The sequence below is a fragment of the Taudactylus pleione genome, unplaced genomic scaffold (genome assembly GCF_031769625.1).
Source record: "Taudactylus pleione unplaced genomic scaffold, aTauple2 ptg000156l, whole genome shotgun sequence".
NCBI classification, from domain to species: Eukaryota; Metazoa; Chordata; class Amphibia; order Anura; family Myobatrachidae; genus Taudactylus; species Taudactylus pleione.
The window spans coordinates 13,952,581-13,977,656 of NW_028284558.1; the positions used below are offsets into that span (position 1 = coordinate 13,952,581).

General features: G+C 44.5%; 1 protein-coding gene across 1 annotated transcript in view; it reads left to right on the forward strand.

Moving 5' to 3' along the window:
- The window catches only part of BBS5 (Bardet-Biedl syndrome 5), a 38,984-nt gene extending 17,281 nt beyond the window's left edge, over nt 1-21,703 (forward strand). The window contains exons 5-12 of the mRNA XM_088474905.1: nt 592-719; nt 7,553-7,688; nt 9,774-9,869; nt 11,359-11,421; nt 13,737-13,871; nt 16,575-16,658; nt 20,558-20,581; nt 20,686-21,703. Coding sequence (XP_088331031.1) covers nt 592-719; nt 7,553-7,688; nt 9,774-9,869; nt 11,359-11,421; nt 13,737-13,871; nt 16,575-16,658; nt 20,558-20,581; nt 20,686-20,787 — 768 coding nt within the window. The 3' untranslated portion in view covers nt 20,788-21,703. The remainder of the gene's footprint in view (nt 1-591; nt 720-7,552; nt 7,689-9,773; nt 9,870-11,358; nt 11,422-13,736; nt 13,872-16,574; nt 16,659-20,557; nt 20,582-20,685) is intronic.
- The last annotated feature ends 3,373 nt before the right edge of the window (nt 21,704-25,076 follow it).

Sequence of the window (25,076 nt, forward strand, 5' to 3'; positions counted from 1 at the left end):
GAATCTTTAAAATGTGACAGTTTGTAATACACCCGGGCATCTGCTGGCAGTCTGGAAAATGTGACCTGTTAGGGGTCCTGAGGACCAAGTTAGAGAACCACTTATCTAGAGGTAAGTCCGACTCAGCACACCCTCATATGTATGCTTTTTCCGGATATCTTTTTATGGGTACTTTCGAAGCACAAATGCATCCAGCTCTAAATAAGACACTTAGGGAGAGCTATTCAAATGTTTGAGCCAGGGGCTGACAGTGCCGGGCGCCCGATGGAGCAATTTAATTGTTGCTCCATTCAGGCGCAAACAGTTGCCGGCATTTCACTTGACGCCTCCTGATATGGTGGGCAGAAATGTGTGAAAAGTCCATGGTTTGGGCACCTTAACCAGGACTTTAGACGGGTTTAGCCGATATATGCTGCTAAACCCTGTGTAATTGGGGGCCACAAGCCCGATAAAAAATGGGTGCCCAAAACAATTAAATTGTTATGTTAGGCGCCCATTGATTCTCACGGCGCCCAAAACAATTGAATCGCCCCCTTAGAATCTGACTACTGTCTTATGTTTCACATTTCATATATTTTTATTTACCAACAGAAATTACGAGGCCAGACTGAAGCACTCTACATATTGACAAAATGCAACAACACTCGCTTCGAGTTTATATTTACAAACGTGGTACCAGGGAGTCCTCGGCTCTTCACTTCCGTTATTGCTGTACACAGGTAATCCTTTATATATTTTTTCGGGGGAAGGCAGTTGCAATTATAACGTGCTGAGCTGGTAAAATCGAACATATGTTTGATCTATATTGAATGTTTAGCCAGGGTTACTCAATCACAGTCTACATTGTTTACATGCAATAGTTTGTAACGAAGCTTGTGTTCATAATTTTTACTCTACTACAAAACTTCTGTCCATAAGATAAACCTCTTCAAAGAATGTGATCGTGCTCATTAGCAAAATATTGAAAAATTTAAATTTCTCCTTCATCAAGCAGTGGACACTGGAGTAATATTCATGGAGTATAGATGGGTGGTGAGTGGAGCCGGCACTTTAAGAACTTAAACCTGTGACTGGCTCCCCACCCTCTATGCCCCCCGCCCCCCTTCATCCTCACCTTTATGAAATGTGCAGAGGGAGCCGGTCCTTGGCAGCATCTCATGCTCTATGTTTTATTTTTTTAAATTATTGTTATTACTTATTTAATCAGCACAGACAGACAGAGCCCCTGTCTGCCTGCACCGTGGGAGCCGCCTGGGGAGGACCGCTGCCGCCTCATGAGGCGCGCGTCCGGGTCCCTGATCCACCGGGTAATGTCTAAATCCCCTTCATGGAGAGGACCCTGACATCATCATCAGCCAGTGTCCCGCGTCAGTCCCTACCAGCCAAGTGGGCATATAGGAGGAATAGAACCATGTAGCGAGCCATTGAGCCCGAAGCGTGGCGAGTGCAGCAAGCCCGCAAGGGGACAACTTTCTTCTTTATGTGGCCTTAATGGGCATGGAACTGCACTTCCGCCCTCACTCACGTTACTTCCAGGTCCCTAGCATGAAGGGGAAATAAGCTCTACCCTGACCACAGCACACAGCAAGGCTGCTGTGATGGGGGGGGACCCCGCCGCAGCTGCACGCGGCTGAGTCTGGGTCCCCCAAGGTCCACCCCACACTGGGCGGCACGGCTGGGCGAGTATTCCCAGTCTTCCCCGCTAGCGGGGATAGGCTGGGTTAGCTGTACACAGCACACACACCGTCTGTGTGTGTAGCGCGTGTCTCCCGGCGGCTCTCCTTAGGGCTTGCCGGAGGACAATGGACATTACCAGGGCGGCAGGGGGCGGAGCTCCTTCCTGGGCTGCGAGGGCGGGCGCTCACTCAGCACGGGTTCCCTCTTCCGCTCAGTACATGTCAAGGTCATGGGCAGAGCAGCTCCCGCCACTGGAATTGGTATGAAATACCGCCGGCCGCATGGTCGGCAGCCCGACAGGAGCAGAGTGCTACGCAGCGGAAGCCCGACAGCGCTGGAAATCCCGATCGTGGATAGGTAAGTATCCACTAACCTAACCCCCCTAACCCTCCTTAGGGGTGTCTAACCCTAACTTCCTCCCAAGTGCCTAACCCTAACCACCCCCATCCCCGCTGCCTAAACCTAAGTCCCCCGGGGGGTTGCCTAACCCTCCCTCCCCCTAGCCTAACCCTAACCCTCCCGGGGGGTGTCTACCCCTAAGTCCCCCCCGGGAGCCCCAAACCTTCTCCTCACTGTCACTGTGTACCTGTGAGTTGAGTTGTTGTTTTTTTGGGTTTTTTTGCTGTACAGTATCTGTCTCCTGGTTCTTATTAGGACAGGAAAAGGGGCAGCTTCAAATGCTTTGCAGAAGCTCTTTGCCTGTAACAAGTGTAACACTAAAATTACTCTGGCTCACTCAGATGGCACTCTGCTTTGTGATTCCTGCGAAGGGGGGAACCCTGCTCCTACTGCGGTGACCGCCCCTGTACATGAACCCAGTCCGTCCTGGATTGCCGCCCTTACTGGTATAATGTCGGGTATCTCGACATAGCTAGTTGAGTCCTCTGAACCGTCCTGGCTCAGGCCTTAACCAGATCCATAGAGAGTCTAATCCAAGTGGTGGGTTCGTCCTTTCAGGTGCAGGTTGCACCAGTGCAGCCGCCACCCAAGAAATGTTTTATGGCGGCGGTTTTACAGTCAGACGACTCAGATGAGGACCGTTTATCCCCACTGGAGGAGGGTTCCTGCATGATTCAGATGAAGAGGTCCCTCCGGAGGATGATCTCCAGGAGGTGGACGTGGGCCCTTAGGGATTGGAAGCCCTCATCTTCGCGGTGCGCCAGGTACTTAAGGTGCCTGACACAGAGTCTTCGACCCAGGTGTCACTATTTGGTAAGAAATAGAAAACCTATGTTACTTTTCCCATTTCCCAGGAGCTCAACGATTGTCAACGATCAACTGGCAGTGGCATGGAAGCATCCGGACAAGAAGTTCCAGATCTCCAAGCATCTTCTGGCTACCTACCCTTTTCCCGCAGAAAATAGGATGAGGTGGGAAACTCCCCCTCTGGTGTATTCGTCGGTCTCTCGGCTCTCCAAGAAAACTACCTTACCGGTTCCGTGGGTGACTTCTTTGAAGGAGGCTTTTGACCGTAAGTTAGAGACTGCCCTTAAGTCTCTCTATACGGTAGCTGGGGTACTCCTGCGTCTGGACCTGGTTAGTTCTTGGGTCTCCAAGGCTATAGAACGGTGGACTGAGGAGTTAGCAAAGGGCTGTGTTCGGGAATTCCATGTGTGGACCTGCTTCTCTTGGCAGAGCATATACGGGAGTCGGCCATATACATCGGGGATGTCTCCAAGGATGTGGGCCTTCTCGGTTCTCGTATTTCAATATCTGCTATTGCTGCCTATTTGGCTCCATTCCTGGCAGGCTGATGCAGAGTCAAAGAAGGAGGTGGAGGCATTGCCATTCTCGGGAGATATTTTGTTTGATCCAGAATTGGACAAATGGATTTCCCAGGCTACTGGTGGTAAGTCTACTTTTTTGCCTTCCTCTTCCTCGGCTACAAGGAGAGCCTACTCAGGTACTTCCTTTCAGTCCTTTCATGTCCCCACGAAATTCTGAGGTCACGCAAGAGGTTCTTCGTCCACCTCACAAGGATCCCAAGGACGAAGTGGTGCTTACGCTTCCTTCCGCCGCCAAGACCCTAAGTCTGCCGACAAGCCTGTGGCATGACAGGATGCCTTCCCACTTGGGAACTTTCATGGTGGGGACACGCCTCAGCTGTTTTCAGGACGTATGGCAACGCACTTGCTCAGACGCCTGGGTTAAAACCTCATAGCCCAGGGTTACCGAATAGAGTTGGCGTTTACTCCTCCCAATCGGTTCTTCACAACTGGCCTTCCGTCCTCAGCAGACAAGCTAGAGGTATTGCCAAGCTCCTGGACTCTGAGGTTCTGGTGTCGGTACCTCCCCATGAGCATCAGGCTTTTCTGTGGTTTGCTATTCAGAAATCCCATTATAAGTTCCGAGCTCTTCCGTTCGGACTCTCTTCTGCTCCCCTGGTATTCACAAAGGTCATGGCTTCCATGGTTGGCCTTCTGCGGCTACAGGGCGTGACCATAGTTCCCTATTTGGACGAGCTCCTCCTCAATCTGTCAAGGGAGAGGCTTCTACAGAAGGTGTCGACCACCTATCACTTGCTGCTGCAGCATGGTTGGATCATCAACTTCCCAAAGTCTCAGCTGGTTCCATCTCAGCGGCTCCAATTTCTGGGGATGATTCTGGACACAACCCTGCAGAAGGTGTTCCTCCCAGTGGACAAGGCTGGTCAAACTCGTCCTTCAACCTTGACGGGTGTCAGTACATCTCTGCATCCGCCTCCTGCGGAAGATGGTGGCCTCTTTCAAGGCCTTGGAATTCGGACGATTCCATTCCAGAACCTTGCAGCTGGATCTCTTGTCCAAATGGACCGGGTCTCATCTACAGATGCATCATTTGGTCCACCTCTCTCCCAGGACGCGCATATCCCATTTGTGGTGGCTATAGTCCAGTCATCTGCTAGTGGGTCATCTGTTCAGCATCTGGGATTGGGTCCTTCTGACGACAGACGCCAACCTCAGGGGCTGGGGAGCTGTGGTGCTGGACCATCAGCTTCAGGGGCCGTTGGTCGCATCAGGAGACTCTTCTGCCAATCAATGTCCTGGAGCGGAGAGCAGTCTACAAGGCCCTGGTTCAGCCAATTTCCCTGCTAAAAGGTCTTCCTATTCGGGTACAATCAGACAATGCCACGGGGGTGGAGTACATCAACCGTCAGGGAGGAACCAGAAGCCACACAGCCATGCGAGAAGTATCTTGCAATCTTCTCTGGGCGGAAAAACATGCCGTGGTGATGTCTGCGGTGTTCATCCGCAGCGTGGACAACTGGGAAGCAGACTATCTCAGTTGTCACGATCTGCATTCGGGGGAATGGGACCTTCATCCTCAGGTATTTCAGCAGCTGCTATGAAATTGGGGTGTACCCCAAATAGGCATCCAGGCTCAATCATCAGCTTCCCCGATATTGCTCCTGCACTCAGGACCCGGCGGCAGTGGCGGTCGACTCCTTGATTGCTCCGTGCCAGTTCCAGTTTGCATATCTGTTCCCGCCAATCCCTCTCCTTCCTCGACTGCTCAAACGCATCAAGAGGGAGAAGGTCACTGTCATCCTGGTGGCCTCGGACTGGCCCCGCAGAAGCTAGTTCTCGCCCCTCCGGATAATCCTGGTGGACGAGCCATGGTCGCTTCCTCTGCGACCACACCTCCTCCAACAGGGTCCGTTCCGTCAGTGGCTGCGTTTGACGGTGTGGCTGTTGAGACCATGCTTTTGAGGTGCAGGGGCATTCCACGGGTGGTCATTCCGACCATGCTTCAGGCTAGGAAGCCTGTTACTTCAACCCCCTATCATAGGATCTGGAAGCCCTACTTGTCTTGGTGCGAGCAAAGGGGTTTTCCTACAACCTCCTTTTGCCTGGGACATTTATTATGTTATTATTACGTTTATGTTATTTTTGCAGGCAGGTCTGGATGCCAGTCTTCGGTTGGGATCCCTGAAGGTTCAGGTTTCGGCCCTGTCCATTTTCTTTCAATGTCAGTTAGCCTTGCTTCCGGAGGTACAGACTTTCTTTCAGGGGGTTCTTCGGATTCAGCCTCCCTTTGTACCCCCGACAGCGCCAGCGCCAAGGTATCTCCCCTTGGTTCTGTCTTTTCTTCAATCTGCGGTTTTTGAGCAGCTGGAGACCATTGATTTGAAGTTTTTGTCGTGGAAGACAGTGCTCTTACTGGCTTTGGCTTCGGCCAGGAGGGTGTCTGAGCTGGGCGCTCTTTCCTGCAGTGCGCCATATCTGGTCTTCCACGAGGATTGCGCAGAGCTTCGTACCCGCTCTGGTTTTTTGCCAAAGGTAGTTTCCTCCTTCCACATTAACCAGCCAATTGTGGTGCCGGTTTTTTTCTGAGGACTCTTTCTTCACGCTCCAATGGAGCGTGCCTTGAGGATTTTTGTGGATCGTACTTCTTCGTTGCGTAAGTCTGTTTGTCCTCTATTATGCAGCCAAATGTGGCTGGCCTGCCTCTAGGCAGACTCTGGCGCGCTGGATCTGTTTTGGCGATTCGTCAGGCTTATTTTGCTGCATCTCGGACTCTGCCAGTATCTATTTCTGCGCATTCTACGTGCTCAGTTGGGCCCTCCTGGGCGGCTGCCAGGGTGGCTTCTGTCGAAAAGTTGTGTCATGCGGCCACGTGGTTTGGCACCCACACTTTTGTGCGATTCTACCGGTTTGACACCTTTGCATCTCTAAGGCTCACTTTGTCCGTTCTGTTTGCAGGTGTTGCAGCGCACTCCCTCCAGTGGGGGTAGCTTTGGGACGTTCCCATGAGTATTACTCCAGTGTCCCATGCTTGATGAAGGAGAAAACAGTATTTTGGTACTCACCGGTAAATCCGTTTCTCCGAGTCAGCAGGGGAAACTGGACGCCCTCCCTGCGCCGTTCTCTGACTTGTTGTTCTGGTGTGATTGTTGTTATATTGGTTCTCGTTGTGTCTGGTTTTTCCTCCCTCTCCGGGGTTTTCTCTCCTTCCGTCTCCTCTTGGGCTCATTTCTTTAACTGAGGATGAGGGGGGGCATAGAGGGGGAGGAGCTAGTCACAGGTTTAAGTTCTTAATGTGCCGGCTCCACTCGCACCCATCTATACCCCATGAGTATTACTCCAGTGTCCACTGCTGACTCTGAGAAACGGATTTATCGGTGTGTACCAAAATCCTGTTGTTTTTTTTTGAGTTCCTATTAAACGGCAGTTAATCCTAAAATACATCTATTTAATACAAAAGAGTGATTAATAACATAAATACTCGTAGACATTTGTGTAATATTTCAAGAGTTTGTCTAAGCTGCAGATAGTTACATACATGGGTAACTGAAATAGCCTGCAAGGTTTTGGCAATTTAGCCGTTAGATTTAAAGCAGCGATAATTTAAAAGGAAAAACTAAACCCTGAGTTGTGGTTGAGGAAGATTTCTCCTCTAAGCAAACCAGACTTTCTGGCAGTTATTGTACTGAAGGCAATGCAGAGCATCCTTCTGTGTCCAAAATGGCTGATAGCAGAAAGCAATAGCATGGACTCAACTGTACAAACATTATAGATATAATGTAAACAAATTCTACTATGGTATGGGCTCAATTATATCTATATTTGTGAATGTTATACAATCTTTTCATGATGCCTGTTTTCTATATATAGCTATTGGTCCCTCCAACAAGAAGAGTTTCTCATTATATGTATAAGAAATATTGAGAGCCAGCAAATCCAATGCAAAAAAAGTTTATTTATCTAGCATCATAAAAAATATCCACAAAATGACAAGTGCATGTCCATGCAAGAGCAGCAAATAGGAGACTTGGCAACAATAATAAGCAACATATATAAACGGAGTACTTATCATCGTGTCATGGCAAAGAGAACAAGTTATCCTGTTATGTGTCTGCAATATTTATATTTTAAAGTATTTGCATTTATTTCAGAGCTTATGAAACATCTAAAATGTATCGGGATCTGAAACTAAGAGGCGCACTGATCCAAAATAAGCAGCTTAGACTCCTTCCTAAGGAACAAGTTTATGACAAAATCAATGGAGTGTGGAATTTATCCAGTGACCAGGTGAGAAGAATATTTTAACCAGTAAAAAAAAATGTTGTAGCTGGAATCTGGAAGTGGTCTCTGCTGTTAGCAGCGCAGCTTTGTGGCAGTTATCATGCACTCAGCGGTATTACAGTTACAACTGAATAGAGTTCTGCTCAGCCTTGGCAACTACATCAAAACTGCATACTGTACGTGTTGAAGTATGTGCACATGCTATTCGAAAGTAGTAATATGTGGACATAGGGTAACTCAAGACAAAAAGATAAAAATAAGCATTAACACCTTTATAGCATTAACATGTCTAAGAATAGTTATCTCATTTTGTGAAAGACTTCTCACAGTTTAAAGTTCAACTCAACCTTTTATGATCCATTCTTCTCCACATAAGAAAGCTAGAGTTCTCTAAATACTGCTAAAAAAAGGCTTGCTTAGTACTGTGGAAAGTTTATTCTTATATATTTTAGTATTATTTTTCACTATATTATTTGCTATATCTCTGTATTAGTTGCACTATTCCCAATCACATTTACATTCTCTAGCACCTTTTATACCCCTTGTGTTATGTCTTATTATATATATATATATATATATATATATATATATATATATATATATATATATATATATATATATATATATATAGATTATAAACTAGGCTGTGACCTGTAAATGTTGTCTGTCTCTGCAGTTTTAGTATGTTTTTTTTTTGCTCATTATTAGTTATGCTTGTATGCCCGTGGAAATAAATAAGTTATAGTGATCTCTTGTTTACTTTGAGGACCATAGTATTAGAACTCAGATAGTGGTATGAAGAGACAGATGTACCAAAAATGCAACTCAGCAAAGAGTTTGAAGTCAATACAGCCGTTATGGTCCCCACAGTAATATTCCAGTCATTATTGTTGGTAGTTAATGGGCTAATCTTTTTCCTAAAAACACTGAGAAATAGTTTTTTTTTTTTATTACGTTAACATATTCCTCTGGGGTGTCTCACACCTCCTCTGTTTCCATTGGCTTTATCTCCCACCCCCCTGGTGGCAATAGAGCCTTAGTGGCAGAGCCTCCCACCCACCGGTGTCCATAGGTCCCCACTCTGGCACTATCCTCCCCATGTGATATAATACCACACCACGCACCCACGCCCTCCTCCCCCAAGGACATTAACATAGGTGTGCATTGTTCAATGCCAAAATTTTGCCCACCCATACCCCGTCCCATTGCCTACCAAACCCCATGGCATTACCCCTCCCCCTTGCAATCTTGCATAGACCAGTGTAACAGTGCTCAGGGAGGAACTGAAATTGCCCTCCTCCTACTTTTGGTAGTGATGCATGTGCTCCAGAATGCCATTTGCATGGCACCCCAGGGCGTAATCTTATTGTGATGTTGGTGGTCACAGACTGCTACATCACTGCCGGAGGCCAGATGAGGAGGAGGAAATCTGTGACTACTTCTTCAACAACCAGGCAGCCGTGTCATTGAAAGCTCAGCTGTCCACACTCGCATCCCATGTTACCACACAAGTTAAGTGTTTAAAGGTAAAGTCCACTTTAAAGGTAAAGTCCTGTTTAAAATGGAGAATCCATTCCCAAGAAAACCACGTTACCGGAAACAACTAGCGGAAAGCCACTCTCTTTTTGAGATTTTCTGTGCTGAGACACTTTGTCCATTTATCAGCCATAAAGCTCACTAAAAACCATCTAAAGGTGAGGCATGGGCAAAGTGAGAGGTCACACAAAACTTATTGCTGCCAAAGGTGCATCAACAAAGTATTGAGCAAAGGCTGTGAATTCTTATGTACATGTGATTTCTTCGTTTTTTTTTTAAAACTTTTTACACGTTGTCATTATGGGGTATTGTGTGTAGAATTTTAATGACAAAAATGAATTTATTCCATTTTGGATATAAATAACATAACAAAATGTGGAAAAAGTGAAGCGCTGTGAATACTTTCCGGATGCACTGTATGAGCACTGTGATATACAGTACATAAACCTTTTCTGCAGTTCACGTACCAATGCTATCAGATGTGATTATTTTATGCTGATATCTATTCATCCTACAGGTTTTGCTGTGTTTACCTTTCATTTTATTTACCCACAGGGCAATTTAGGCACGTTCTTCATAACTAATGTCAGAATAGTTTGGCATGCCAACATGAATGACAGTTTTAATGTCAGCATTCCTTATCTACAAATAGTAAGTTTTTCATTATTCTTAATGATAACATAGCTAAGTGTGGCTTAGTAGCTATTGAACACTACTGCTTAATGATTATTGTTGTGTCGGTCACTTGTCCGCTGTAGAGTAAGAGGTGCCCATACATGGGCAGTTCTTGGTCCAATTTGGCCACACACATAAATGGTCACTGTACATGTAAAATTGCACTCCTCATTGAATTATATTTTTTTTATCAGTCCAGACGCAGTATGATGGATACTGATCAGATGTTGATTGGGGTTAGCAACGATCCTAGAGCCACAGGCGCAGTGATTTTTAGAGCTGCTGTGTATGTGTGTCTTGATACTTTCAGCTGCTGGAGAACCTCTTCAGACAATAAGATGTCTATCTGAGTTCTGTTGCATAAGCTGATTTGTAAGAATCACAGGAGGTGACCTGAACTTTTACTACAGTTTAGTCTGGCAAAAATATCTGTAACCTGCGGCTCTGTAGATATTTGTCAGCCAACTGCTGCCCTGATTTTAATCCAGCCACACAACTCATGGTAGATGATTATGTACATCCGATTGCTGACTTCTTCTTAAAGTGTGTGGTTGTGGGCTCTGCTAAACCTAACCCCCCCCCCCCCCCGCGGCTGTCTGCACCTGGCTTGCCTTCGATCGGAAAGCCGGGTGTCGGGCTCCCAGCGTAGATAAAATGACCCTTGCCGGGATTAGACAGGAAGCCGGCGGTCGGGATTCCGTCCGTCGGCTTCCCGACTACTTCCCCTCACCGGCGCTTGAAGATGGTGTAATATGTAAGCGCCAGCAGAAAACTTAACACTGCACCTGTGTGCAGTATAGACTGTCCGACCCATGAACAACTCGGGTCGGAACTGCAATTCAAACGGGGAGTGTGCCAATCCCGGGTCAGACCCAGGATTTTGGTGTAAATAATAGTAAAAGATAGTATGGCAGGAGACTTCTCCCGAGCCGCTTACCTAGGATATACGACTGTATGTAGTAATGCAGATTGGGCAAGTCAATGAAGTTACCACTTTTAAATGACAGCAAAGGGGGTGTGTGAATGGTAGGACCAATTGCAAGCTGCAGGAGAGGACCCCCCATCCGCCTTTCTCCACATAGGGATAGGAGCCCTCTCCTACCACCAGCTTTTACTAGGTGGCGGTATAGCCTAGGCAAACACAGATCAATCATGGACTGGCCGCACTCGCTCTAAAATTAAGCATTTTGGAAATCCCCTCTAGAAATCCTGCGTTTGCCCCTGTGGTAGTGCAGCTTTAAGTAATGATATATGTCTGTTAGTGTTTTTGAACATCTATTAAGTTCTGGTGTGTATTAGTTTCTTAGTTTAACACTTATAATACATGCAATGCGTACTACTATCTATATAAAAATATAAAGACGTTCAGGTATACATTTTAATTGATGTTTTGTCTCTGAAATGTCATAGTAATTTGTACAAAGTAACTGTGACCATTGCTCATTTGCTTTTCTTTTCTAATCAGCGTTCTATAAAGATTCGAGACTCAAAGTTTGGTTTAGCTCTTGTGATTGAAAGCTCTCAGCAGGTAAAATATTATGTTTATTTTCAAGTATGTTACAGTAACATGTGCATGTCCTTTTACTGCTTCCTATATTAAACAGCAGTGTGGTCTCATCCAAGATCAGATAACACTGCATCCATTAAATAAACTGTTCGTCAGTTGCTTGAAAATATCTTGCGAGTTTAGAGTGGGGATAATATGAAAAGGGCTTTGAAAACCGTGGTTACAAACTGGACTATTGTGATATACTGTTACAGCCTGATGTTTTCAGGTGCTCTGAACCATGGCAGTGACAAGCTGGGAAGTTGAACATAAAAGTAATGAAGTACCTATGTTACACTTGGCGCACTAGTCTAATAGTGAGATGCAGCTTCCCTAAAAGAAGGATCATGGAGATCTTTCAAGAAAAATAAAAGGGGATAGAAGAGATGCACAACCTCTATTAGTCAACAGGTCTCTTGCGCTATGTACATCAGTACATAAACATTTGGATCCACACTCGTATAGCAAATATACGGTTTAATAAACACACCAAAGTAGAATAAAAATGCATTAATAAAGCAACAATAGGACACAATGTAAAGATGTATTAACATAATACATGGAGTCCATAGAATAATCAGTGTAATGTTCCACCACTAGAGGAATTCACTGTTGCTCAAACAACATTTCCCCTATTGCTCCCTTTCCTGGAGAATTCTCTTGTGGCATCTGGCAGCAGGCTGATACAATCCACCTTCCACACACACACTGGGCGCATGGGCTACTGGGCCGCGATACGGGGTTATACAATGGTCCCACCTTGCACGCTTTCTCGGAGGATTCTCTATCTTCTTCTAATAGAGTGAGATTTTGCTACTATACAATCTGTGAATTCTGGAACCCTATACTACTGATTATTAGTGATATTAGTACTGATTATTAAGCATATGGTCCTTATAATTCTGTGAATTATTGGTGATGCACACTGACAGCCTAATCAGACTGTTGCTGGGTAGCTTTCTGTATTCCAAACAAGTATACCTGCTATAGATATTTCTTATTCCCACAAGTTGTCTTAAAATTTCTTCAGTAATTTTAAAGGAACATTACATTGATTATTCTGTGGACTCCATCTATTTTGTTATTATATATATTCATTGTGTCCTATTGTGGTTTTATCAATCCATTTTTATAAAAAAAAAATTTAATAAACCTTATATTTGTTATAGTACAAGAAAACTGTTAATAGAGGTTGTGCATCCTTTCTAACCCCTTATTATTTTTCTGTGTTTCAAAACAATTTGCGTTGATTACATTTTTTTTCCATCTACCGCAATATACTTATTTGCATACTTGCCTACTGTTTGCATATGTGATAATAAGGAAATAAGGTTACCTCCTAGAGCAATAGCATAGTGTTTATACACCGTGGCAGCACTAAAAAAAATAGTGAATAAGCCCCATACTAAAATTAAATGGAAAAAACGCTAATCTGAATCACTTTTACAGCTACTTCCAAAGATGTCTTCTCCTCATTTCAGCTATATCCTTAAGGAAGAAAGATATAATGCAAATTAATAGTGTGGCACATTCACACACATGTGCAATTTATTGAACACATAAGAACCGCTTCTACATTTAAAAATAGATAAAACCACTTATCTGAACATAGATTTGTTGAAATCTGATCAAGCATGACCTGACGTATAAATCAATGTCAGAAACATTAGTGCCAGTGGTGTCATCCAACGCGTTTCGTCTTGATATATACACGTTAGTCTGACTTCATCAGGGATATCATAGACTTTTAATATTGTCATAGTATATTGTGTTCAGGCTTGTTATCCCCTTCTGTTGAATTATACATTTAAAGAAATTATTCCCTTATCTTATAATTTTAAGACATAAACCTTTAAGGTGCACACTAGATGATATTTTGCACAATTTGCCCGATTATGACGCATCGGAACGACAAATCTTGTAAAATATGTCCAAATCGTGAGTGTCCACTCACGATGCCGATGCGCATACCCGCGGGTCGTACATTGCATCTTCAGATCTTGCCTACAACAGGCAAGATCTGCCAATCTCGTTAACAAGATTCAGGTCGTTGGTCAGATTGTTTGTTAGATTGAACAGTTTATGCAAGATATCATTTGTCTGGAAGTGCAGGGGAGTTGCCGGGGGAGTACAAGGGAAATCGTTGATGACATTGTATCTTTTGCGAGTCGTCTCGGTGTACGCAGCTTTAGATATGTAAGAGCATTGTGTAGGCGTTTGGTATCCAGAATTATTTACTAAATGAATGTTGCTTTGGACTTAATAATGACTTATAACTATTACTCGCTTGTTCTTAGAGTGGTGGTTATGTCCTCGGATTTAAAATTGATCCCGTAGAAAAGCTCCAAGATTCTGTGAAAGAGATTAACTCATTACACAGAGTCTACTCTGCAAGCCCTATATTCGGAGTAGACTATGAGATGGAAGAAAAGGTAATTTGTCCTAACATATTGTTTTACACTGTAGAGATTTTCAGCAATTTTGTTCTTAAATAAGGATGGTATGTGCAATGCATTTATCCATACATGAGGGAGTAAATTTACTAAAGGTCCATTTTGCATTTCAGAGTCTAAATCATACATTTACTAACAGATCATTTTTGACAATTTTTTTTAAAACAATGTAAAAAATCATCTCTTAGAAAATGTGTGATTTAGGGGCAGTGGCGGGCTGGGCCGGGGGCAGGGTGCCATGTGCCCCCCCGGGCCGCAGCGTCATGCGGGCCACGGGCAGTCTGTGTCACTGTGACACAGACTGCACCGCGTGTGTAGCGCTGACCGGACGGAGTTCGGTCAGCGCTACACAGCACAAACACACAGCCGCCGGAGCCAGCAGCTGTGTGTTTGCTTTAGCAGCTGATGAGAGTCAGACTCTCATCGGCTGCTGCTCCCACTGCCAGAGCCGGACATCTTCCGGCTCCCGCAGTGGGTAATGGGAGTGACGCGTCACTCCCATGACGCGTCACTCCCATAATGCAAAGCGGCGGACGGAGGAGCTGATCTCGGCGGCAGGAGCGGGTGTCAGGTAAGTGGTTTTTTTTAATATATATATATTATGTGTGTCTAATGCGGGGGGTCTGGCACTATAAGGAGGAGACCGCTACTGGGGGCACTACAAAGGGGGGGACTACTACTACTGGGGGCGCTACAAGGGGGGCGGGACTACTACTACTGGGGGCACTACAAGTAGAGGGACTAGTACTACTGGGGGCACTACAAGGGGGGGACTACTACTACTGGGGGCACTACAAGGGGGGGACTACTACTACTGGGGTCACTACAAGGGGGGGGGACTACTACTACTAGGGGCACTACAAGGGGGGGGACTACTACTACTGGGGGCACTACAAGGGGGGGACTACTACTACTACTGGGGGCACTACAAGGGGGGGACTACTACTGGGGGGGACTACTACTAGGGGCACTACAAGGGGACTACTACTAGGGACATTGCACAGGGGGGAGGGGACTACCACTGGGGGCACTGCATCGAGTGACCACTACAGGGGGCTCGATATAAAGGGCAATAGTGGGGGTACTGCATAGGGGGAAGACTACAACTGGGGCCACTATTTAAGGGGCACTGCATAAGGGTTACCACTACTGGGGGCACTATATAAGGGGCTTACTACTGGAGGCACAAGGGGCACTGCATAGGGGGGATCACTACTGGGGGCACTACTCAAGGCCTGCATAAGGGTGTCCTCTCCTGAGGGGGGGGCGCCGTAGCAAGCACGTTCTTTCGGGCACCCTGGCTACACGCTACTCCTCTGCCAGGGCTGCCTGCATGCATTTGCCCCCCAGGCTAAAAGTTGCCAGCCAGCCCCTGTTTAGGGGTATATTTACTGAAAGTCAATGTTTGGTCGATTTTGTGTTTCAGGGTCTAAATCACACATATACTTAGAAGTGACTTTTTGACATTGTTAAAAAAAAAAAAAAGCCAAAAATCATCTCTTAGAAAATGTGTGATTTAGGGCCTGAAACACAAAATCGACCAAAAATCATCGACACATCGAGCAAAATTAAGTTTTAGTAAATATCCCCCGAGGAGTGTTCTAGGATGCATTGTGGCATAAGCATGCCTGGTAAACCATTTAGAATAAGACACATGAAGTACAGATGCTGCATATGTTCATTACTATAGATGTATGCTCTGTGACTGCAGTGTATATCATTGTTTCAGAAAGTCAACCGGCAAATGTTACGTTACATTTATACATCTCTGAAAGAAATCTAAGATTATAGGATAGGATTAGTGGCAGAGGAACATACAGATAACTGTGACAGTCTGTGATCTCCTATTACATAGCTTATAGTGAATGATGCAGTGACTTTGTAAATACTTAAGAATATATTGGTTGTGTCCATGATGTCTCAGAGTCCTTGGCCTCTAAATCCCAGGATGGCTTATGTGTATTCCATAACTGCTGGCACTAAAGCACATTGCTGTCCTGTGAATAATTCAGTGGACTTTTCAAGAATATATATAGTTGCATGAAAAGCTTAACTGTGTCATAAGTAACATGACTTAGTGCGGTGCTATGAGTTATTTATGGATTAGTGCATGTAACTTGTGTTTGTTCCAGAACAACTCTGTTACTGTTTGTTTAATCCATGATTTATAAATGTGCTGTAGCACTGTACTAATGGTGTTACTGAGAGATGTAATGTGTATCAGCACTTCTTCATCCCAAATAACACAATTGTGAATGAATACACTGCACTTAAATATTTAATAATGTCTAATACACAGCTATTTTGTGATATTTCTTTATGGCCGAGCCCTTATCCAGAAGTACTTTAGAACATGAAGGGGTATATTTTACTAAGCAACTGCTTTTCAAAGCCACCGATTGACGGCTTTTCTGGCCACGGGATTTAAACAACAATAATAGTAACTGTAAAACCAAGAGCGTTTTGTATTTAATCTTATAGCCTCAGAAATCCCGCAACCAGAACTGCTGACAGTCGGTGGCTTAGTAAATACTGTATACCCCAAAATCTGTTGGGTTTGAAAAGAATAAACATCAGATGACAATTTGACAGATGACAAACTCCCCCAAACCAATATAAACACAAAAGTAAACTTCATGGATCAATATATCAAGGTATAAATACTCATGTCATGTTTATCAGCCACAAGCCCTGGAGGAGCTGACAGTAGAACAAGTTCAGGATGATGTTGAAATAGAAGCAGATGACCACACTGATGCATTTGCGGTAAGAACACACTCCATGGCTTTTTCACTAAATTAAAAATATTACATTGTCAAACTGCACATTCCAAATCAGATTTAATATTTATTGATTACTGATTGCCATTGTTTTCATTTGCTTTATTATATGTCTAAATATAAAAGTGACTCTTTTGTACTTAATATAGCTGAGTGCTAATGTGTATTGTGTACCTGAGATTTTTAATTTTTTAATTATAATTAAGGTCCCTGTTTGCTTTCTATGATTGTTTTCATTTTGGATTACGCGTGCTTCTGTATAATCTGTGTGAATTTGCTAATAAGACACTTCACTGAGTAGAAGGGCTCATATGGACACAAGATTATAATGGGTGAGGGATGAAAGGCCACCTGCTACCGCTAATGATAGTGTTAATGCTGATGTGAGTGCTGGTAATAGCGCTAAAGTTACTTTGTATGACATCACTGAAGATGTTCTCACTCTTGATCTGGTTTCCCTTGCTGACCTTATAGTGGCAGAGTACAAGGATCTCACTGTCTATAGCATTTAAAACATTGCAAAATTGTGAAAAGTAAAAAGGTGCTATTACTCTATTCTTCATAATGGTGTCCTTTATTGGAGGGATCAGCATACACTGACAGGGAGGCATTGCAGCAAGTGGAGACACGTTCTGGGCCACAATTTGTGGGAGCCAGCGTGGTTCCGGTAAGTTAGTCATTAGATTCAGAGTGGCAGTAACCAGGATCGTTTTGTGTATAAAGTAATTTTCACTTTCAATAACTATCTCTCCGGAATCGCACTGTATCCGCAAATTGCGGACTATTACATTTGGCCCTCTGACTTTATATGCAATGCCATAGGGAGCTCACCTGAGAAGGGTCAAACCCTCCAGAGTATCACAGCCTGTTTTATTTGGCTTGAAATTTATTCCGAGGTGACCAAGTTCTGCTCTTATCTGTCCAAAATGTCAGATGTCATGTGTTCAGTCAGAAACAATAGCCTTTGTTGTGGTGAGAACCACCATAGAAACGGATATATTTTTATTCTTCTGGTTCTAGATTACACCACCTGGCTTCCTGAACTGAAGCTTTTCCATTACATGTTGTCATATTTTGCATTCAAGGCTTGGGGTACAAAGATAATTGACCCCTCATTTGATATGTTGTCTGCTTTGCCAAATGATATGCCCTTCGCCATTTTCCAGAGATACACTATGCAGAATGCCCATCCCTGATTGACATGGTTTTATCTCTTTTGAGGTGCATCGTAGTCCAGGATACTTGTATCTTAGCATCCTTTTAGTTGTGCTCAGGGCTGGAGTGTTAGGTTTTTGCATTTATTCAGAACCAGCCTCTAGTGGGACAGATCTGCCACATGTGAGGAAGAAGTCTGATAGCCTCAGCCCTCACCCACATATGTGAGGGAGGGGTGGAACTATGGCCATTATAAGAAATGATCTATTAGGAGGAAAGAGTGCTTGTGTTAGAGCTCTTTAATTCCTCTGCCAGGCCTAGTGGCACTAACTAAGCCAGATTTTTTGTCATCATGCGATTACTTTGCACCTGTTGCTGTGTAATTCTTCCACCAATGGTAATAAAGTCATAATCTTTGCATTTTCCTGTGTACACAGGGCCTGATTCAGAGCCGGAAGCTCTGACAAGCCTCCTGGCCGCTCGCATAGCTGTGGGTGACCACCCACAGCTTGTGCAAGCGGCCAAAAAGATGGTCGCGATGGTCAAGACCATCGGGCTTGCGATGAGACCCTGCTTTAGGGTCTCGCTGCCACAAGCCCTGGAGTGCTTTTGGCTCTATCAGAGCCAAAAGCACTCCCACTGACAACACTAGTGATATCAGTGGGGTCGTCCCCAGACGGTAGGCGTTCCCATGGGACGCCCCCGGCACGCCCACCAAAGGGGGCGTGCTGTCACTCACCATCGACAGCACGCCCCCTTTGGTGCGAGACCCATAGCGTCGGCTTGGCCGTCGCTATGCGGGTCTCGTGCATGCGCACGACGGAGCTCCCTCCGTCGTGCGCATGCGCACTAGGGCACCATCGACCCGCTTGCGAGCGCTCGCGAGCGGGTCTGAATCAGGCCGACAGTTCCAAGTGGAGAGTGTTCGCTTAGCATAGCACCGTAACGATTGTAATTTATAGATAGGATGCTAATTAGTGATGAGCATAGTTTGATATGACATTTACCCTTTGACACCATGCTCTGCCTGTCTACTCAGCCAGGCTCACTTTCAGTTTGCACACACATCTCCTAAGCGCAGGTAGTTGGTGTGGTTTTAGTGGGTGCGGTATGATTTACCGCCGGCCGCATGGCTGGTGGATCAAGTCCCGGCAGCAGCAGGCTGACACAGGTGGAAATCCCGAACGTCGGAAGGTAAGTATAAACTAACCTATTCTACCCCCTAACCCTAATCCTCCCTTAGGGGTGCCTAACCCTAACCCTCCCTTCCCCGCCGCATAAACCTAAGTCCCCCGGGGGGGCCTAACCCTAACTTCCCGGGGGGGTGCCTAACCCTAAGTCCCCTCGGGAGCCCTAAACCTAATCCTCCACCCCCGTGGCTGTCCGCACCAGGCATCCCTTCAATCAGGGCACCGGTCTCCCGGCATAGGTAAAATGACAGGTGTCGAGATTTCGACGCCTGTCATTTAACCCTTGCCAGTATTTAGCAGTCGGAAAGCCGGCGATCGGCATTGCGTCCGCCGGCTTGCCTACTGTTTCCCGTTTTAGCTACTAGACACACAGGGCCTATTTCTTAGTCGGACGCAGAAGCACATGCAGCAGCATCTATTGGTGATCGCCCGTCTGCTACTTTATGCAAATGCCTCTACAAACTCCTTCCCTGGTGTACATTCATGCGCAGAATGTGCAACGTCTGAGACACCCACTGTCACACCATTGAAACTTGCACCAGCCGTATGGCAGTTATTTACTCCTTCTGACCATGGCCTCCTGTGCCTGCGGCTTTGCCTGCATCTGTATATGCAAACTCTTTCATTGGCTCATCTGTGACACTCCCATAACTCGCCCACTGAACTGAACATTTTTGCGTGTACTACTAGTCACCCCCCAGTCACTGCCCAGGTCTGGATATCGCTTTTGCACAACATTGATGATACCATGCGTCTGGATCGCAACAGCGCCTTTGTGCGTACACTTTATGTAATGCCTGTGCATGTCCCTTTGCATATGAATTATCATCCATGCGCAGTTGCAGAAAATCGCTCAACTACGTGAACATCGGCTCTGCTCGCGTGCGGCTCTGTATCAAGCCCATATTCCACAGAACACTATATGGATAATCCCTTAAAATATTTAGTTCCAGGTAAAAATGCAAGACCATACTAGATCATTTAACTAATATATGCTCATAGGGCTTGATTCTGAGTCACGCGCATCTAGCGAGTTTTAGCAAATACATATCTGCTTTTTCCCTTGCGATTATGAGTTGAATGAATCTTGAGTGTTTTTCCATATGTGAAATGGGCATTTTTAGGTTGCAGCAATGTGAACGCTCACAAGAGACAACCGTCTTGTGGGTGTTTTGGGGTGTGTCATGGGCGTGTTGCCAGAGATCTGTTCTATTCTGAGTTGTGCTTATGGTGAGGGGATACACAGTTCAGGCGAGTCTCTTGCTCCTAGCATGGGGTAGGTGTAAGTGCCAATGCTAGTAATGATGGCTGTGCTAGTGGACTGAAAAACTGAGGGTAGTACCGTTACAGGGCTCAGAACACAGGAGCATACTAAGTAACATGTGCATCCCAGTTGCTACTCAGCCATTTTCCGAATTCAACCGCATTGAGACCTGCATGTGTCTCAGAATCAGGCCCATAATGTTTTAACGCGTTATTCTGTTATGTGAACTGCATTATAAATGTAATATTTCTACCGCCTTTGTTTTTCTACTTGCAGGCTTATTTTGCTGATGGAAACAAGGTAGGTTCATTTTGTTTCCCTGACTAGATTGTATGCTCTTGTGATACTCTTGCAGACCTGCTCAATCTCTTTTTTCCTGTTTATGGTTTAAATGATATTACCAGCAACAAGATCGCGAGGCAGTGTTTTCTGAAGAACTTGGAGTTGCCATAGAGAAACTAAAAGATGGCTTTACCCTTCAAGGATTATGGGATGTCATGGGATAAGTCTTTTCCCATCTTTGGCATGATAACCAAGCAATCGCTACAAAACAGCACGTTTCTCGGGTTATTACACATCCCACAGCAGTAAATACATGGTTAAGAAAGGATTTATTGCCAGATTTCTGTGATAAATAAATGTTATGTATTATTCAGTAACAGCTTAGAAACAATGTTAAAGAAATTTTATTATGTTTTAATTAGCTAATAATTTTTATTAACTTGCTAGACCTCATACCCACTGGCATCAAATTTATGCAGTTTAACACATTGCTCATGTTTTGGAGCGTTTCTGTCTTCTGAACGCTGCCTACTCCATTCAGTGCATGTACCGTGTCCTCTGTTGACCCCCAAATGTGAGGAAAGCTGCAAGTTAGAGACCACCTGTCCATATTTGCATTTAACATCTGATGTAAATGGCATTTGAATTTGTGTTTTTCAAACTCCAGTGCCATAAACCCCAACCTGTCTGTCATGTACTTTTCCTCTCCTATAGACGCTATTTACAGACATAGCCACATGCAGCAATTTGCATTATGTTCTCCTTAAAAGAAAAAAAAACAAAACAGTAAATCAAATGTTATCATTAGTTAATTATTTTTACTATATATTTTAAAAATATTCTAATAAATCATTGCAAATAATTTATATATTTGAAAATATACTAGTAAAATGTTTTGTATTTTTTATTTATTTATAAACATTACATACGTATATCTCAAATGGCATTTTTATAGGAAGCTCATAAGTTATGAGTTTGTGCAAGGACATGTCACATATGTCAGCAAAATAGTTTTTGTGTTGTCTATTATTATCTTTTTTGTTAATTTTCAGTACCTATGAAGTTAAAAATATTTAAAATGTAAGTCTATTTCTATCTAATATTTGTTTATTCCTTGAAAAATAAATCACTCAAAAATAATATGACTCTCATTCAATATTATGTTAGCTTGTTGCTCTGGTTTCCTGTAGAAAACTACATGTGTAAATGGGTATGAGAGTGTCTCTTTTTTTTTTTTTGGTCCTAGCTCAAAGATGGCCTTTTACCAATCTAGCACACGCACAGGCACGCACGCTCGCCTTGTCTGAGACTGTGTTGATACAATTATAGTACAACCATATCTGACACCTTGAAAACCCCGGCACTCATCCAGATAAGTCACCTGGGTGTTTGCACGCAGATTACTCGGCAGAGAAGTATGCCACCATGGTCCAGAGCTCATTGCTCTCGGAGCCATGCTCTACAGCACCCACATTGCATACAGTTCTAACCAACGTCACCCTTGAAATTTCAGTACATCATGTATAAAAAATAGGAATGTGGTGAAAGCCATTTGGTCTACAGACTCTTGTGTGTGGAACAGAACAACTAAGGATAAAGTAATAACAATTTGAAAAAGCAATAGGAGGAAAGATTGCCATGATACAATTATTAGCACCCATTTCAGAAATTCATAGACAGAAAAATAAAGAAAAGTGCCAGATTAGACTCTTGTGTGATAAATTAGTCACCTGTGATAACTGGCAATGTTCTCGCCTGTTTTGCATTAATCAATGAATGATTGCATTAATGTTTTTAAAAAGGCCACTTTTTCTTCCCTGTTCACCGTACTGAAAGGAATCATGAAATGGGAGAAATGAAATGTGCTACCCAGTGTACGAAAATTAGGTTTGGCTCGAAGATCATGGGTCCTCCAGATAAAGACCCAAAACACACATCCAAAATCACAAAAGAATGGTTGAAAATGAAAGAATGGACTGGTTAGAACTGGCCAGCAGTCAGTCCTGATCTCAAACCAATTGAAAATCTTTAGAGCAAGCTGAAATCTGCCATTGGGAAAAGGAATCCTGCAAACATTCAAAAGCTTCAACACTTTGCAATGGAAGAGTTAGGTGCAGGAAGCTTATAGTTGGCTACAAGAAAGATTGAGGGCAGCGATTGTTGCCAAATTGTGTGCAGCCAAATATTAAGGAAAGGTGCCTTTATTCCTGTCCAGATCATGTTTTTATTTCATCAATTACATTACTACATGTTAGTTGAAAAATATTTTCTCCTTCATCCACCAGGGGACACTGGGGTATAGATAGGTGGATGAGTCGAGCTGGCACTTAAAATTTTTAAGTGTGAGTGACTCCACCTCATCTATCCCCCAGAAGTCCCAGTTTTAGAATTGTGCCTCGAGGGAGCCAGTCACTTGGGCCTGAGGGCCTGATTCAGAGCCGGACGCTCTGACCAGAGCGCTCGCTCTGAATCAGGGCCGTCCTACCCAAACTTGGAGCGGCCTCCTGGCCGCTCGCATAGCTGTGGGTGACCACCCACAGCATATGCGAGCGGCCAAAAAGATGGTCGCAATGGTCAAGACCACCGCGACCATCGGGCTTGCGACGAGATCCTGCGGTAGGGTCTCGGTGACCGCAAGCTCTGGAGTGATTTTGGCTCTATCAGAGCCAAAATCACTCCCACTGCCATCACTAGTGATGTCAGTGGGGCCGGACCCAGACGGTAGGCGTTCCCACTCATGCCCCCGGCACGCCCACCAAAGGGAGCGTGCTGTCTCTCACCATCGACAGCACGCCCCATTTGGTGCGAGACCCGGAGCGACGGCTTCCCTGTCGCTAGCCGGGTCTCACGCATGCGCATGACGGAGCAGCCTCCGTCGTGGGCAAGCACACTAGGGCACCATCGACTCGCTTGCGAGCGCTCAGCGCTCGCGAGCGGGTCTGAATCAGGCCCTGAGCTCAGCCCACACTTAATTTATTTTAACTTTATTTAATTTCATAATCTCCCACAGCATTGAGAACAGGCTGACAGACAGCTGCCTCTGTCAGCCTGCTATATGGAGGCTTCAGGAGGGACCCGCCGCCGCTGTCCAAGAGTGGGTGCCTGGGTCCCTGGCATTAGCTCACGGAGGGTCATGCCACAGCTGAAAAAAAGGAGCCCCCGCCGCTCACCCTCTGTCAGGCGCCTGTTCTCCCCCCCCCCCCCCCCCCCTCTCCACGAGGCGCTGAGGCAGAAAAGACTATGTTCCCTTATTCATGCAGGCATGCTCGCACATGTAGGGTGCCCGCCATTTACTCAGCACCTATTAGCGCTCTGCATATAGCGCGCCGCTGTCTTGGCTCATTAAGAACAGGCAATTTAACTACTTGTGAGATGGGGGGCTCAGTCAGCCTCCCCACCCCCAGTGCACGCAGTTCTAGCAGTCTACCTGCTTAATTGTTAGGTAGCTGCAGAATCTTTATGGATAGCTCTGCCTCATCTTTTTTATAACTGAAGACAGTATATTGCACTGTATATAGCAGAAATGCACTTAAGTAGCTTATTTTCTGTCTGTTTATTTTATTCAGTTAGGGATCAATGTGGCTGAGCTGTTATATGGCTGTGTAAAGAGTCCACCTGGTAATTCCAGGTGCTAATACCCTGTAATTGGCATCAGAACAATACACACTAATGTCAGATGTTATTCAAAGGAAGCAGCAGCTACACTGATATGATATGCAGATTGTTGAGTAAACTATCAGTGTTATCTTCAATGTCTGTCAAATTTGCCTATATAGGCTAAAAAAAATTAACAGCATGTTTAATTGCATATTGGGGGCTCCCTTGTACCACCTATATATAGCTAATTCCTTCTCTGCCTTTGGATAGGATAAGTGTCACTTAGTCTAATATCTGATATGCCTCCTTTTCTGGGGTACAAACAGTGTGTCCATCTGACATCTCTCAGTACTCATACCTAGAACTCTCGATCTAACTTGATGCCTTTGTCTGCCAGGTCACTCACATTCACCATAATAAATAGTTACATTATGTGTACCCCTGCGTTTAATATTAGGGGTAATCATACGCCTAAAATGAGTGGGCATAGCCTTGGTGCTTATGCAGGTTCTAGTCCAGGGCCAGAACAGAGGGTGTAATGGTTAGCATTACTGCCTCACACACACACATATATATATATATATATATATATGTGTGTGTGTGTATATGTGTATATATATATATATATATATATATATATATATATATATATTAGACAGAAAGTGAAGCTGATAAAATGCGACCAATGTGCTAATACATACTATGATACAGTGCTGAATGAACCAATTGAATAAATAAATGTGCAAATATGCAAGACTGTGATAATATGTGCAATAAACGCAAATAAATATATAAATATAATTCCAAACTGTTATCAAGTGCATATGATACTATAGGAATCACAAATATAAGTAAAAATTAAAAATAGTATTTATTACAAGTAACAGCTGACCCTAACACATAGGCCAGTACAACA